This window comes from Loxodonta africana, chromosome 5, assembly GCF_030014295.1.
Source record: "Loxodonta africana isolate mLoxAfr1 chromosome 5, mLoxAfr1.hap2, whole genome shotgun sequence".
Taxonomy (NCBI): Eukaryota; Metazoa; Chordata; class Mammalia; order Proboscidea; family Elephantidae; genus Loxodonta; species Loxodonta africana.
In genome coordinates this window covers 114,527,501-114,544,617 of record NC_087346.1, presented here as the reverse complement: position 1 = coordinate 114,544,617, position 17,117 = coordinate 114,527,501, and the positions used below count along the sequence as shown (strand labels likewise).

The window sequence follows — 17,117 nt, the reverse complement described above, 5'->3', positions numbered from 1 at the left end:
TAACTACGTCTTAATGGAGATATGGAGAATAATGATACTCTCCATTCCAAGATCTGGTTTGGAGATGTTTAGCCTGTTTTTATCTCACCTTCTCTTATAAATACATATATTTGTGGACCATTTCACAGACTCTCCAGTGTTTCTAAAATTGTCAAGAACTTGAATTAAACTAGAACTTTATTTCATTTTAATTGTAAAGACAAGCCTTCTGGCCCTTTTCTTCTCCATAAGTTATTAAAAACAATAAGATGAAGACAAGTGAGAGTCCTTTTGGTGATTTGTTTGACAGCATCATGTAGTTCTGGGAATTCACTTGACTGCTGTGGAACACTCAGCTTGCTGCTTTTAGCCTGGCAATGTGGTTTCCATTTAATCAGAGGCAAGTGTTACGTGATTATCTTACAGTAATATACACCTATTGGAACAGCTAAGCAACAGCAACAACCTATATTTTCACCTCAGTTATTTATTAAGAGCAAATTAGCTATCTTTTTGGAGTATGCCAAAAATTTGTTAATGAAATAGAAAAAAAAAAACCCCACAGCAAATATTTCCTTAAGTGATAATCACTTTGGTATTATACTAGTGTGGTTTTGTTGGTTTGTTTATTCTGGATTAAAAACAACACATTGAGGTTTGTCTTTTCTTCTTGATTTCCCCCTATGTCATGCCATATTGTATTATTATACTATAAAGCCAATGAACTCTACTACAGTAGAAAATAAGCAAATTTTATGATCAGACAACCTTAGGTTTAAATTCTAGTTTGTTCTTCACTCAACATACATGTGCTTAGTACCTATTATCATGTTTCAGAGGACCACATATAAAGAATGCAAAATTAACACAACAATTTGATCTCAGGAACTACATTACAGCCTTGTGGTAGAGGAGGAAAGGGTGATGCAGAGAGAGTACTGGGGTTACAGAAGATGAGCAGCCCACACCTCATTGAAGTAAGGCTTGGTGGAGGCTTCCTAGAGATGGTGCTATTTATCTGGGAATAAATGATCAGTGCATGGTAGGGAGTGGTACGGAAAGAAAGGCCAGGGAAGGAGGTGGGAGCCATATCAAACAGGGCTTGTTAGGCTAAGTATTTTGACTTAGCTAATATGGCAACCAGTTAATATGGCTATTATTCAAATTTACACACCAACCACTAACGACACAGATGAGGAAATTGAAGATTTTACCAACTTCTGCAGTCTGAAATTGATCAAACACGCAATTAAGATAATTACTGGTGATTGGGATGCAAAAGTTGGAAACAAAGGAGAAGGATCTGTAGTGGAAAATATGGCCTTGGTAATAGAAATGATACCTGAGATTGCATGATAGAATTTTACAAGATCAACAACTTTTTCATCTGCAAATAGTTTTTTTCCACAACATAAATGGCGACTATACATGTGGACCTCACTGGACGGAAAACACAGGAATCAAATCAATTATTTCTGAGGAAAGGGACAATGGAAAAGCTAAATATCATCAGTCATAATAAAGCCAGTGGCCAAATGCAGAACAAATCAACAATTACTTGTTTGCAAGTTTAAGTCAAAGCTGAAGGAAATTAAAACAAGTTCATGAGAGCCAAAATATGACCTTGAGTGCATTTCACCCAAATTTGGAGAAGATCTCAAGAATATATACGACTCATTGAACAGTAATGATCAGAGACTAGACAAGTTGTGGGATAACACCGAGGACATCATACATGAAGAAAGCAAAAGGTCATTAAAAAAACAGGTAAGAAAGAAAAGGTGAAAATGGATGTCATATGAGACTCTGAAACTTGCTCTTGAATGTAGAGTAGCTAAAGCAAATAGAAGAAATGAGGAAGTAAAAGAGCTGAACAGAAGATTTCAAAGGGCTTTACTTGTTGAGAAGACAAAGTAAAATATTATAATGAAATGTGAAAAGACCTGGAGCTAGAAAACCAAAAGGGAAGAACAGGGTCAGCATTTCTGAAGCTTAAAGAACTGAATAAAAAAATTCAAGCCTTGAGTTGTAACCTTGACGGATTCTATGGGCAAAATATCGAATGACTCAGGAAACATTAAAAGAAGGTGGAAGGAATGCAGAGTCACTGTACCAAAAAGAATTTGTCAACCTTCAAACATTTCAATAGGTAGCATATGATCAAGAATTGATGGTATCAAAAGAAAAAGTTCAAGCTGCACTGAAAATATTGGCAGAAAACAAGGCTCCAGGAATTGATGGAACACCAACTGAGATATTTCAACAAAGAGATGCAGCACTGGAGGTGTCCACTTGTCTATGCCAAGAAATTTGGAAGACAGCTATCTGGCCAACTGCCTGGGAGAGATCCATATTTGTGCCCATTCCAAAGAAAGGTGATCCAACAGAACGCAAAAATTATCGAAAAATATCAATATCACATGCAAGTAAAATTTTGCTGACGATCATTCAAAAGCAACTGCGGTAGTACATTGGCAGGGAACTGCCAGAAATTAAACCTGAATTCAGAAGAGGACTTGGAACAGGGGATATCATTGCTAATGCCAGATAGATCTTGGCTGAAAGCAGAGAATACCAGAAAGATGTTTACCTGTGTTTTATTGACTATGCAAAGGGATTCGACTGTGTGGATCACAACAAATTATGTGTAACATTGTGAAGAATGGGAATTCCAGAACTTTTAATTGTGAGCATGAAGAATCTGTACCTAGAACAAGAGGCAGTCATTCTAACAGAACAAGAGAATACTGTGTGGTTTAAAGTAAGGAAAGGTATGTGTCAGAGTTGAATTCATTTACCATACTTATTCAATCTGTATGCTAAGCAAATAATCCAAGGAGTTGGACTATATAAAGAATGGGGCATCAGGATTGGAGGAAGACTCATTAACAACTTGTATGCAGATGACACAACCTCGCTTGCTGAAAGTGAAGAGGACTTAAAGCACTTACTGTTGAAGGTGAAAGACAACTGCCTTCAGTGTGGATTACACCTCAGCATAAAGAAAACAAAAATCCTCACAACTGGACAAATAAATAACATCATGATCAACAGAGAAAACACTGAAGTTGTCAAAGATTTCATTTTACTTGGATCCACAATCAACACCCATGGAAGCAGCAGTTAAGTAATCAAACAATGCATCGCACTGGGCAAATCTGCTGCAAAAGACCTGTTTAAAGTGTTGAAAAGCAAAGATGTCAGTTTGAGGACTAAGGTGCACCTAACCCAAGCCATAGGTCTTCGTTATCTAGTGTTGCTATAGCAGAAATATCACAAGTGGATTACTTTAACAAAGAGAAATTTATTCTCTCACACTCTAGGAGGCTAGAAGTCTGAATTCAGTGTGCCAACTCCAGGGGAAGGCTTTCTGTCTCCGTTGGCTCTGGGGAAAGATCTTTGTTACCAAGCTTTCCCAGTCGAGGAGCTTCTCAGTGGGTCCAAAGAACACACTACTCTCCTGGTTCTTGTTTTTTGGGAATATGAGGTCCCCATGTCTTCCTGCTCGCATCTCTGTTTTATGTCTCAAAAGAGATTGATTTAAAACACAACCTAATCTTTTCAAGTAAGTTCTACCTCATTAATGTAACTGCTACTAATTCTACCTCATTCACATCATAGAGGTAAGATTTACAACACATAGGAAAATCACATCAGATGTCAAAACGGTGAACAATCACACAATACTGGGAATCATGAACAGGTCAAGTTGACACACATTTTTTGGGGGGGACACAATTCAACCCATAACACCATGATAAATTCAATCACCTTATATGCATGCAAAAGCTGGACAATGAATAAGGAAGACCAAGAAGAATTGATGTCTTGAATTATGGTGTTGACAAAGAATCATGAATATACCTTGGATTGCCAGAAGAATGAACAAGTCTGTCTTGGAAGAAGTACAGCCAGGGTGGTCCTTGGAGGCAAGTATGGCGGGACTTTGAGTCACAGACTTTGAGCATGTTATCAGGAGGGACCAGTGCCTGGTGAAGGACATCGTGCTTGCTAAAAGAGAGGGTCAGCGAAAAAGGGGAAAACCCTCGACAAGCTGGATTGACATAATTGGCTGTAGCACTGGGCTGAAACATAACAATGATTGTGAGAATGGTGAAGGACCAGGCAGTTTTTTTGTTGTGTTCTGCATAGGACTGCTATGAGTTAGAATTGACTTGACAGTGCATAAAAACAACAACAATTTTGACTTTTACCCTCAAAGTTATGGGAAGCAAATCTTTTATTATTATTTTATGTCAAGGAATGACACACTCAGATTTTTATTTAAAAAAATAAAACACTTATAAGCTCTCCAAAGAATGGATTAGAAAGGGCCTGTTTTGGAAACAAGATGGCCAGTTAGGAGGTGATTGTAATCTAGGTGAGAAATGATGAGGACTTGAGTTAGGGTAGTGGGAGTGGGAACAGAGGGAAGTAGACATGGATGAAATACATATATAAAAGTAGAATTGACAGGACCACTTGATTTACATGAGGGGTGGTGACAGAAAGGTCTAGAGGTTTCAGGATGACTCCCAGGTTTTAGGCAACTTGGTGAGCAGGTTTAGTGGGTTAGACTTTGGATGAGGATGTCAGCTACAGGCATTCTAATCAAGGTATATAGGGTATATTCAAAATGAGATGTTGCATAGATAGCTGGACTTCAGGTATGGCTTGCAGTGGAGGAGTCTGAGCTGAGAATATGTTTTTTGGGGGTTGTCATCCTTTAAATAACTGTTGAATGTTTGTATGAGGTCGTCTAGGGAAGAGAATGCCAGTGGACCAAGATGAAAGCCCATAAGAACCCAAATGCTTAGGGAAAAAGTGACCTCAGCTAAACATGGAGAAGCAGCAGCCAGCCATGTAGGAGAAAATGTAGAAAGGCGGATGTTATATATGTCAATGGGGAAGAGAGATTTGTGATTTTTTTACCTTGAGCAAGTTAATCTCCCTATGCCTCCTTTACCTTGTCAGTGAGAAAGAAATCGTAGTATTTATCCTATAGTATGCTGTAGGACTATAGCAATAACATATAAATCAGGGCTTCAAACTAGTTTGTTCTACTTGGAAGCCCTGCTGGGAATTTGCATTTCTAACAAGTTCCCAGGAAGTTATACATAAGAATCACCTGGGGATCTTATTAAAAGTAGCTTCTGGTTCAGTATATCTGGGGCGGAAGTGCAAATTCTCAACAGAGAACTTGTTTAGAAATGTAAATTCTCAGCAGGGATTTGAACTGGAGTGAACTAGTTCAAAGCTCTGAAATAAATTAATCTGATATAGTTCTGGAGCATAAAATTTGTTCAAGGAATGCTTTTTCTTTTCCTGCTGTTGATTGGTTAATGACTAGTGCCCTTTCAAGCTAAAATCTGCCCCTTAGTGGGACTCGTTTTGCTCAGTATTTTTGTTAGATTCCTTTACTAATGGCAGAACTTCCAAAATCTAATGATAAGCTCTGATAAGGTGGTATTAAACCAAGCAGAATCTCATGAAGAACATTTCCAGAAACAATTTTATCTTCTTCCTCATGAATAACACTATAGTCAGGCTTGTTTGGTCAATATGGCCAGTTCTTACTTGAATGGAAAATCAATAATAAGTGTTAAACTCCTTTGCAAAATTATCTCAGTCATCCCAAATGGTATAGCATTTGCTAGAAAATAAACGTGATTTTTAGGGTTTTGAGTATTACATTGCACATCTGTTTGCTATGCTTTGTGCACCTCACAATTTAGTTGCTTTTGTTAAAGGAACCTAATTTGGGGAAATTTCAGAGGAAATGGGAAGGTAATGTTTTTCTTCCTCTTGAAATCTTAGGGTTGTTTGTTCTCTTTGAAGCTAAACTGACAAAGTAGATCGATTCCTCCACATAGCACACAGACAAGTTCAGCTTCTGGCTTTTTGTGGACATTTCAAACATTTTCATTTTTCTTTTCCTTTTAGAGTAAGGCTAAGTACCCCCTCATTTAGCCATGCTTTCTGTCTGGTTTTCACAGCAATCTCTAAGGATTACTTGACAACTGTAGGCACAGCTGATTGTCAGGTAAGAGGTAGAAATGAATAACAAAAGAGAGATGAGGCAGCCTAGATTTATAATAACAGGCAAGTCCTCCTCCTTTAACGCCCTTGCTTTTTCAATACTCTTTCCATTTCCTAAGTAGCAACTTGGAACTTGGAGAAAAGTACTACTCATAAATGATTGTGTCAAGGGTCTTAGAAGAACAATGTGTTTCATGCCTACGTTTGTAGAATTACCTTCAACTGGTGTTTATACAGCAAGCTGATAAGAACAATGATGAAGATCTAGATGGGTGAGCAAAAGTTTGAGTGTGTTCTTGACATTGCCATCTATTTGCTCAGGTTGGACCAGATGATCTCCAGGTTCCTTTTCTGCTTACCGTTGTGTAACTTGAAGTCCTTTTGTTCATGTAGCTATTATTCCAGTACCTTAGAATCTGTCTATCTGTGGTAGTCTGAATACTGGCACCTCAAAGATGTCCATGTCCAAATTTTCTGAAAGCTGTGAGTTTCTTACCTTGCCCGGCAACAGAAACTTTGAGGATGTGATTGAGTTAAGGATCTCAAGATGGTCAGCTTATCCTGGGTTAGCTGGGTGGCCACACTATAGTTACAAGAGTCTTGGTCAGAGTCAGAGAGTAAATGCAATGACAGAAGTGGAGATTGGAGTGATGGAGGAAGGGGCCACGAGCTAAGGAATGCAGGTAGGCTCTAGATGTTGGAAAAGGCAGAAAAACAAATCTCCCCGCTCCACCCCAAGCCTCTGGGTAGAGCATGGCCCTGCTGACATATTAATTTTGGCCCAGGGAAACCTATTTAGAACTTCTGATCTCCAGAGCTGTACGATAATAAATTTGTGTTGTTTTAAGTCACTGAATTCATGGTAATTTTTTACAGCACCAACAGGAAACTAATACATTATGCACCTAAAAATCTTTCTATATATTTATGAATCTTTAGAATTCATAAATCCTGTCTCTCTCTGTCTTAGTCATCTAGTGCTGCTATAACAGAAGTACCACAAGTGGATGGCTTTAACAAAGAGATATTGATTTCCTCACAGTAAAGTAGGCTAAAAGTCCAAATTCAGGGTGTCAGCTCCAGGGAAAGCCTTTCTCTTTTTGTTGGCCTTCTCATCAATCTTCCCCCAGAGCAGGAGCTTCTCTGCACAGGGACCCTGGGTACAAAGGACAAGCTCTGCTCCTGGAACTGCTTTCTTGGTAGTACGAGGACTACCGCCCCCCCCATCTCTCTGCTCACTTCTTTCTTTTATACCTCAAGAGATTGCCTCAAAACACAATCTAATCTTGTAGGTTGAGTCCCGCCTCACTAATACGACTGCCATCCATCGCCCTCATTAACATCATAGAGACAGGATTTACAACATATATGAAAATCACACAATACTGGGAATCATGGCCCAGACAAATTGATACACGCATTTTTGGGGGGACATAATTCAATTCATGACACTATCCCTTTAGCTTCTTCTTCTCTATCATATGAGGTGCGGTTTATATAAATAGGTTCATACAGAGTCAGTACATGACTCATGGCTAAAAGGGTTATATAAATATTTGAGTTCTATGATTTACTGGAATAAATCCTAGCTCCATCATTTGCTAGTTGTCTGACTTCATTTGTCACATACTCCTCTGTGCCTCAGTTTCTTCAGCTGTAAAGTTAAGGTATTGATAGTACCTACTTTATAGGATTAAAGGACTTCTAAAACATGTGAATCAGCTTCATGTGCCAACCGCCCAACTTCCCATAAATGCTCTCCAGCAGTTACTTCTCTTGGATGCAGTGACAGAATCTGGAGAATAGCATATTTAGGTGAGATCATGACATCAGCATAGTCCTCCTGAGGAGGAGACCAGTATGGGGATTTGCCTGAGGCTGGGCCCAATTTCTAGACTTCTGAGTTTTCACTGGCTTTATTGCTCTCAGTTCTCAGTCCATCCTGAGAATTCCACAGAGACTGAGATCACTTCTTGTTGTCACACTGAAATGTATGAAAGTATCAAGCAAGGATGAGATGCAAGTATTTCAAGTCCTGTAAAAATAGTAGATTCTTATACGCAAATCTACTAGAATGTATTAATTACATTTAGCTAATTATTAAGACATTTTCTTTGATGCAGAGAATCAAGGATAATTTTGATCTTTTATTGTTTAATATTACATATATTATTAATCACATATATATAACACACACACACACACAACCTCTTGCTGTGGAGTTGATTCTGACTCATAGTGACCCTATAGGACAGAGTAGAACTGTCCCATACGGTTTCCAAAGCTGTAAATCTTTACAGGAGCAGAATGCCACATCTTTCTCCTGCAGAGCAGTCGGTGGGTTCAAACGACTGACCTTTAGCTTGGCAGCTGATTGCTTTACCTCTGTGCCACCAGTGCTCCTTTATATAGATACATACATATATATGTATATGCATATATGTATGTATGTGTATATTATATAAATAGATGTAGATAGGTATACGCACACATAGAGAAAGAGAGCACATGCCCTGGTGGTGCAATGGTTAAGCGCTCAGCTACTAACCAATAGGTCAGTGGTTTAAATCTTCCAGCTGCTCCATGGGAAAAAAGAGCTGGCAACCTGCTTCTGTAAAGATTACAGCCTAGGAAACTCTATGTGGGCAGTTCTACTTTGTCATACAGGGTCACTATGACTTGATGGCACACATGCACATATGTTGTGTGCTGTCATATATGTATATGTGTGTGTGTGTGTGTGTATATATATATATATATATATATATAAAACAGTGGAAGAGAGTACACCTTTCCTTTTAAGAAAGAACACCAGGGTGTTATGAAAATGGTCAAGGTGAGGACTATCTAAGCACTTACTCTGATCCTAATGTTTGACATTATAACCCCTTTTTCTTCTGGCCTTGCAACTTGGATCTTTCAAAGGACAGGAGGAAAAATACTTTTTCTAAATGTCTCCATTTGCAGGCTGTTCCTGATTCATTTGCCGCCTGGCTTTAATCTGCTGTAAACGCATTACTTTGGGGGTTGGATGCCCCTGAATATGGTGATTTTGACAATTGCCTCTGTATCAATTTGTCTGCAGATATGAGCAAAATCTCAAATACGTGTGTGATGATTTCTTTAGAAGGCAAAGTATTCATATTAGAAGAATGATACCTCTGTTTGGTAGTAAAGTGGTTGCAGGAAGAGATATCTGCATTAGATCCTACTCCCTAGGATGCGTGACTTTGGGTGCTGAGATAGCTGGCATGTTTATAAAGTTTTATAATTACAATGTGCTTTAGATGCACTTTACATTTGATCCTACAAGTCCCACTTGGGCTAAATTATAGCTATTCCCATACTAGAGACCAGAGAAACTAAGACTCAGAGAAGTTATTTGCTGAGGTCAAACAGCCATGAAGTGCCAAAGCCACAGCTCAAGATGAGTCTTCTTTCCACTGCAATGTGTTGCTTCCCAAAGAAATGTTTCATTCAGATAATTAAACCGTGTGGCTCTTAGCCTCCTCACATATGAAGTGTATGCACATGGACACGCTAGTCTAGGTGAGACTCCACAAACTCAAATCTAAAGGGGCAGTGCAGACAACGTTAATGAATGAAACAGTCTTGGCATAATGGAATGATATAAAATGTGGCATCGAGAGATGTACTTCATTTAAAGCTGCTGCAAAGCTCCAGTTATTGTCTCCATGCAGGAATGCAACAAGGCTAGTGTTGTCATAGTCTCTGCTTTATAAAGAGAGGACAAAAATCTATATTTTCTTGTGAAACCTCCTTGTGCTTGATTGATGCTGAGTCAGCAGGTCTGCTACCTCCTTCTAAGATCTCCATGGCCGGGTTGTAGGGCACTTCCATTTCCATTAGCGTAGATGTGCTGCAGAGGCAGCATCTGTGGTTGTTAGTTGCCCTCAAGTTTGCCACCAACTTACGGTAACCCCATATAATAGAACAAAATGCTGTACGGTCCTGTGCAGGCCTTTCTTCCTAGTCTGTCCTAGTCTGTAATTTCCGCTGAAGCATCTTCAGCGTCATAGCAACACACAAGCCTCCAGACAGACGGGTGGTGGCTGTGCATGTGTCGCATTGGCTGGGAGTCAAACCTGGGTCTTCTGCATGGAAGGGGAGAATTCTAGCACTAAATCGCCACAGCCCCCATGTTTGAGTCTTAGGAAAACAGCAAGCACTCTCTACAGAAATCCTTGCATGCAGAGATTACATCCATGCGTTTCTTTCCTGTTGCATAGGTGGCACCTGAATTTGAAAAAGGAGGGATTTTTATGACCAGTCATATGTTTGCTTGATTCTAACTTGTTTTCACTCTTAGAATTGGTCATGTACCCCAACCAAATATGAGTGACAATTTTACTCATCAAGCCTTTTTTTTTTTTTTATGGTTGTATAATTTTAAAGTTAAACTTTGACATTCAAATATATGAGGTTGATGATGCCTGTGGATTTTGACTTTTTGGTTACAGTGATAATGGTGGTGGTATTAATGTTGGTGTTGTGTGTGTCAATAACATATAATAATGATAGTGATTTGATTAAAAAAAATACCATTATTGAGTGTTTATTATGCCTCAGGCTCTATGCTAAGGATTTTTCCATTCATTAAATCGCCTAATCCTCACAAATCTCCATGAAGTAGGTATTAGTGTTCCACTTTACAAAGGAGAAAGCAGATGCTAAAAGAGATCCAAGATTATCCAGTTTCTAAGAAGCAAAATTTTTTTTTTTAAGAAGCAGAGTCAAGTTAAGTTCTAATTAAATGCATGAAAAGCAGGTCAGAAGGTACTTAATAAGCACATAATATGCACCAGATTGTGTTCTGGGTTCTTAGCTCTAGTGAGCAAAAGTAAGTCCCAGGTTCATTGGGGTTGTATTTTACTCATGAGGACAGACAATAAGCCAATAAACCTACACAATACAATGTCAGTACTAGGTACTCTAAAGAAAATAACTGGGGAAGAGGATAGAGCTATTTTCCACAGGGTAATCAGGGGAGTCTGCCTGAGGAGGTGTCTCAGGCTGGGTTCTCTAGAGAAGCAAAACCAGTAAAGCATATACATTATACATACATACAGAGAGAGAAAGAGAGATTTATATCAAGGAAATGGCTCATGTGGTTGTAGAGGCTGGAAAGTCCCAAGTCCATGGGTCAGGCTGGGGGCTTCCTCCTGACACATGTAGCTGCAGGGCTGAGGATACCCAGATCTGCTGGTAAGCTGCTAGCTCATGTGCCAAGAACCAGAGGTTAGCTGCAGGATCCAGAGCGAGTAAAAGCCAGAGAGCTTTGCCAGAAAGTCCGCATGTATCAGATGCAGGCCACATATCCAAGGAAACTCCCTTTCAACTGATTGGCTGTTCACAGCAGATCTCGTCATGGAGGAGATTACATTATATCAGATCTCATTATGGAGGTGATTACATCATTATATAGCTACCAAAGTACATCGTTAACTGCCTAGCCACTGAGAATCATGACCCAGCCAAGTTGACACACAACCTTAACCAGAGATTAGAACAAAGTGGAGGAGTGAGCAAGGGAGATTTCTGCGGCATTCCTGTGACAGTCCCTCCACAGTACATTTCACCACTCAGTCCTAGTACAAAGAGCCCTGGTGGCTAAGTGGTAAAGTGTCTGCTAACAGAAATTTCAGCAGTCAAACCCACCAGCTGTTGTGCAGGAGAAAGATGTGGCAGTCTGCTTCCTTAAAGACTACAGCCTTGGAAACCCTATGGGAACAGTTCTACTCTGTTCTAGAGGCTTGCTATGAGTTGGAGGTGACTCAACAACAACAGGTAGTCCTAGGACAGTATGGCCCATTGGTTAGCTGTATCTAAGAGGGATTTGTAGCATTTTCCTGTGGAAAGAGCAAGAACTGAGGAGCTGACCCAGGTTCAAATTCTAGTTCTTTCCCTCCTGATTTATCTGGACACAATAAATTTATTTCTAAAGCTTAGTTATCCTCATCTGTAATCTGGATAACAATTCTCATCTCCTAGGGTTTAATGAAAATTGCACATGTAAAGTTCCCTTTGCAGCCCCCAGAACATCATACAAATTTGCAGTGATTGTGTGATAAATGTTTTATAATAAACTTTATGATTTGTGTCTTATGGGGGGCGGCATGAGAAGTTCCCCTGGGTGTTTTGTGGTCAGAGTAGAGGAGAGACAACGTGGCATAGAAAATCACTATCCACCTTTACAGATGAGTAGGGAGTGTAGTTAGAATGGAAACAGGGCCAGTAAATAAGCTGAGAGAAAACCCAGGTAATGGTAAAGTGGGTTTTAAAATCACTTTAAGTACAAGAATAAGAATTCAAGAGGTGATTTGAGAGCAAGGGTGCCAGGGGTTTATTTATTTATTTAAATTAAAAAATTAATTATTTATTTAAATTTAAAAATTATAACTCATAGCATGCAGAAAACTACAGGGGTTGGGGCAATTCTACCCTGTCCTATAGGGTAACTATGAGTTGGAATCGACTCAACAACAATGGTCTATGGAGAGGGAGAGAGAATGATATATGTAAAATTTCCTGCTTTTTACAAAGGCCCACAGCCTTGCTTCCACAGTCACGCCTCTGCTATTTAAAATTATGGTACCTGGAGTCAGGTTGGCCCAATGCCTGATAATCAAGAAATCTGGGTCTAGTCCAAGTTTGCCTTCTGACTTGCTGTATGAGCTAATCACTTCACTTCCTTGCCTTCAGATAGAGGAGAAAAAGATCTCTCCACCTTGTTCATCTCACAGGAATTCTTTAAGACCAAAAAAAAAAAAGAAAACTTGTTTTATGGCCCTTGGGTGATGTAACTTACTGTCGAGTGTGAGAGCATGATTTAGTGAAGACACAAGCCTCTTTAAATCACAGTCATTATCTCACGGGCAATGAGTCAGATCTATAGCAACTTGTGGTTTGGCAACAGCTTTATTGTGGGGAAGGGGTAGCAAAAGGATAGTGAGTGGTTCAGTGGTTTGGCTTGCTTCTGTGGTAAGCAAAGAGACTTGAGATTGGTGCTCACCTGGGTTCCAGTTTTTTAACTCAGCTGAAATTTAACTCTGTCACCTTGCCTAGGGCACTTATCCTCTCTGAGCCTAGGTTTTTAGATCCATAAAATAAAACAGGAATACCTTATAAATTGTGAGGATTAAGTAAATGTAAATTTCTATAGCATTCTGTGTCAATTTATGTATTATAGTCGGAATCCACTCGATGGCACTGGATTTGGTTTGGTTAGTTTGGGGGCAAAATAAAAAAAGTTTATTTTATTTTCAATTTTTGCTTAAAGCTTGAGGACTGGCATAGTCTGGAGGGTCCTAGGTTCTTGTTGATTTGGGGTCATATACTAAGGCACTGGGTTTGGGACAAAGCTAGAAGGTTTATTTCAGGAGGTCTTTTCAAAACAGTACTGGACTGGATAGGCAAAGGGTCAATGGAAATGACTCACTGGATTTCCTTCAGCCTGAGGTGTTGAGCCTCTTCTATGAGATGCTCTATGGGGGAGGCGTGGGAGCTAATTCTTGGTCTGAATTCCAGGGGCAGTTGCAATGGGTGTGGGATGGTCCAGAATTGTTCCAAGATGACCAGGTGATCAAATAATTTACTGTTTTACAGTGGCTATTGCTGGACAGGAGCCCTGGTGGCGAAGGGGTTAAGAGCTCAATCTGCTAACCAAAAGGTGGACAGTTTGAATCCACCAGCTGCTACTTGGAAACCCTACAGGGCAGTTCTACTCTGTTCTATAGGGTTGCTATGAGTTAGAATTGCCCCAAAGGCACACAACAACAACAACAACAACATTGCAGGAAAAGATACAGACTGAGAACATTTCATTCCCCTTAGTCTCATTTAAGGTCCCTGGGTGGCACAAATGATTTGTGCTTGATTACTAACCTAAAGGTTGGCAGTTCAAACCTACCCACTCAGCTGTGCTGCAGAAGAAAAGCCTGGCAATCTGCTTCCATAAAGATTAAAGCCAAGAAAACACTCTGGAGCACAGTTCTACTCTGTAACATGTGGGGTCACCACGAGTTGGAATCAACTTGATGGCAACTTTTTGTTTGTTTAGTCTCCTTTATAGCAACTTCTGTCTTTCCCTTTCCAACATGTCATTGTTTGCTGCAGGTTACCGTGAATCTTCAGGGTATCCCTAAGATTCATTTTTTTAATCAGCAGGAAGGAAGTAACGGCTTGCCTTTATTACCATCTAGGTCAGCTCTCTCTGAACAAGCAGGCTGCAAATCCCAATGGCTTCTCAGAGCTGTCTTGAATCCTTCCATCCTTCATTATGCTATTCCCATGGTAACCCTCAGGAAGAGAGCTGAGGGACAGTTAACCATAGAGAGACTATTTTTAGATCTGGCCAGATGCTTTGATAAGTCTGTTTCGATGGAAAAAAAATCTTAAGCACATGTAGAAGACTTCTTTTTTTTCCAAAGAAAATACGATTTTAAAATTCATATAATAAAATTGAAAATGACCTTGAGAAATCATCTGACAGAGATCTGCATTTAGGAGGATATGCTTTTAAACCATACCAATAATTGCGTGTTAAAATATTCTTAAAAAGGTTTTACTTAATAGCCTATTCTAATGTATCACCGTATTTCATACCACAGAATTACCCCACGTTCAGTCTCAGTCCCCAGACTAGGGTACTTGGAAATGAGGCTGAGTCTGATAGCTCAAGTTACGGACTACACAACCCTGGGGGCACCATTCAATTAGACTGTGTTGCAAATGGCACTCCCTAGGTCTGTGCGGTGACATTTTGTGCAACCATATGCATTGATCCTGCCCCACTTACCTTTTTGAAATGTAAACCTGATTCTGTGCCACCCCTCTACCCTCCTTAAAAGCCTTCAGAGATTTCCTATTCTCTTATTTTAAAGGCCCCTTAGGTTAAATTAGAAGTTTTCCTATACAAACTTAGGTTTTGAACTTCTATTTAAAATAATCATTTCTGATGACACTGGTGTCAATATGCCTGCAAACAAGCAATTGTCTGGAGCTGAGTAATGTTTTTCCTTTTCAGACCACACTCTCCCAGTCTCTTCTACTCCTGGCCTGACTCAGCATTTATCATAGCTTGACCCTTCCAGGCCTCTGGGTTTTCAACTTAAGTTCTAAACTTTATACCAGGAAAAAAAAAAAATTCTCTCTCGGTGAAGTGGAGGTCATTGTATTTTCATTTTCATGACTTGGGTCTTTCTACTACTCTCTCCACACTTTTATTTCCACGAAGTGGTCTGATTTCATTGAATATAAAATAATGGAACTTATTATATTACTTCCACTACCTTTCTGTCATTTTGTCGTACTATGGTGGCTTGAGCGTTGCTATGAGCTGGAAGCTACGTCACTGTTTGTTCAAATACCAGTAGGACCACCCATGGTATACAAGTTTCAGGGTAGCTTCCAGACTAAGACAGACTAAGAAGAAAGGTGATCTAGTCCTGAAAATTAGCCAGTGAAAACCTTATGGGTCACAACAGAACATTGTCTGATACAGTCCTGGAAAATGAGCCCCCCAGGTTGGAAGGAACTCAAAATACACAGTGGACTCAAGCATGCCAACAGTCATGAAGATGGCACAGAACCAGGCAATGTTTAGTTCTGCTGTGCATGAAGTCTCTTGAGTCACAGTCAATTTAACAGGAACTAAAAATAACAACGACAGTAGTATATTACTTTCTGGTTCTAGTGCTTAGCCTCTGGGAATGGTTTCTAATCAAAGATTTGCCTTTGCAAAAGTTTGGAAGTCTTGTGGTTGTGTTTTAACGACTGTAGCCATGTGCAGACTCACGTAGCTCTTGATCACATGGTGTAGTTGTATTCTGTTCAGTCTCCTTCAGGTAAGAACGTGATATGGAAGAAGAGGCGCTTTCCTGATGATGTCAGCGCCTACCTGATCTGGTCCTTTAGTGCAGTCCAGCAGTGCTGGGCAGAGTTTCTCATGAAGGTAGCCACTGATTTCTGATTTAGCAGGAGAGGTGAGAAAGGATTCTCATGCAGGGAAGACAGGCTTTGTCTTCGTTTTCAGAGTGGCTTGCCTCTGTTGTAGTTTTATCTCTTTCCTTGTTTCCTTCTTATGTTTGGTTTTCATCCAAAACCCGCTTTTGTGTTTATTGTTTGCTGTGTGCTCCCTCTGGACCACTCCGTCTTGGATTCCTTGTGGCAGAGCTTTCTCACTGCCTGCTGGACCCCTGTCACTCAACAGAGCACGTAAACTTATGCTGCTTAAGTCTCAGAACAATCCTATAAGTCTGTTATTCCTAGGAAACTGGGGCTCAAAATACTATAAAGTTTGGTAAATAGATAAGTAATTAGAATTTTCAGCTAGCTAAATGCTAACCATGAACATTCAGTGGAATACTTTGTTTTTCGTCTGAGCCAAATATAGTAATAGGACAATGCCCATAAAATATGAGAAAAATAACTTAACCGTTCAATTTTCAGCACATGGCATCTTATGTGAGACGTTATCAATTTTAAGATGTACTGTTATTTGATATGCTACTGAGACAGGAACAAAAAATACTATCGGCTAAGTTACATCATTTAAACTACGTGGATTGTTATCCCCATGCCAATTACAGATGTTCTAATGTAAAAAGGCGTGTCTTAGAATCAACAAATACAGAATTCATTCCCCTTTTGCTGCATGACTTTAATGTAAAAGACACTCGCTGAAATTTGTTAACTGTCTTAAAGCAGTAGGATATAAGAGGGTAAACGCAAACATATTTACTCTACAATGTTTTCCCTTCAGCAACCATCCACTGAGCTAGAATTTGACCGCGTCGTGATTTATACCACTTGCCTTCGCGTGGTACGGACAACATTTGAGAGATGTGAACTGGTTAGAAAGATCTTTCAAAATCATCGAGTGAAATTTGAAGAGAAAAACATAGCTTTGAATGGTGACTATGGGAAAGAGTTAGATGAACGATGCCGACGGGTTTCTGAAGCTCCATCCCTCCCTGTCGTGTTCATCGATGGCAATTACCTTGGGGTAAGTACTTTGCTAAGGAAAATCTGCTGCTTTTTCATTGAATTCAACCACTGTTGATAGAAATCAATAAGCC

The 17,117-nt window shown here is 39.7% G+C and overlaps 1 protein-coding gene across 1 annotated transcript in view; it reads left to right on the top strand.

Annotated features, from left to right (window-relative positions):
- Positions 1 to 17,117, top strand: part of GRXCR1 (glutaredoxin and cysteine rich domain containing 1) — a 162,160-nt gene that overhangs the window by 65,061 nt on the left and 79,982 nt on the right. Inside the window, exon 2 of the mRNA XM_003411324.3 lies at positions 16,802 to 17,044. Coding sequence (XP_003411372.3) covers positions 16,802 to 17,044 — 243 coding nt within the window. The remainder of the gene's footprint in view (positions 1 to 16,801; positions 17,045 to 17,117) is intronic.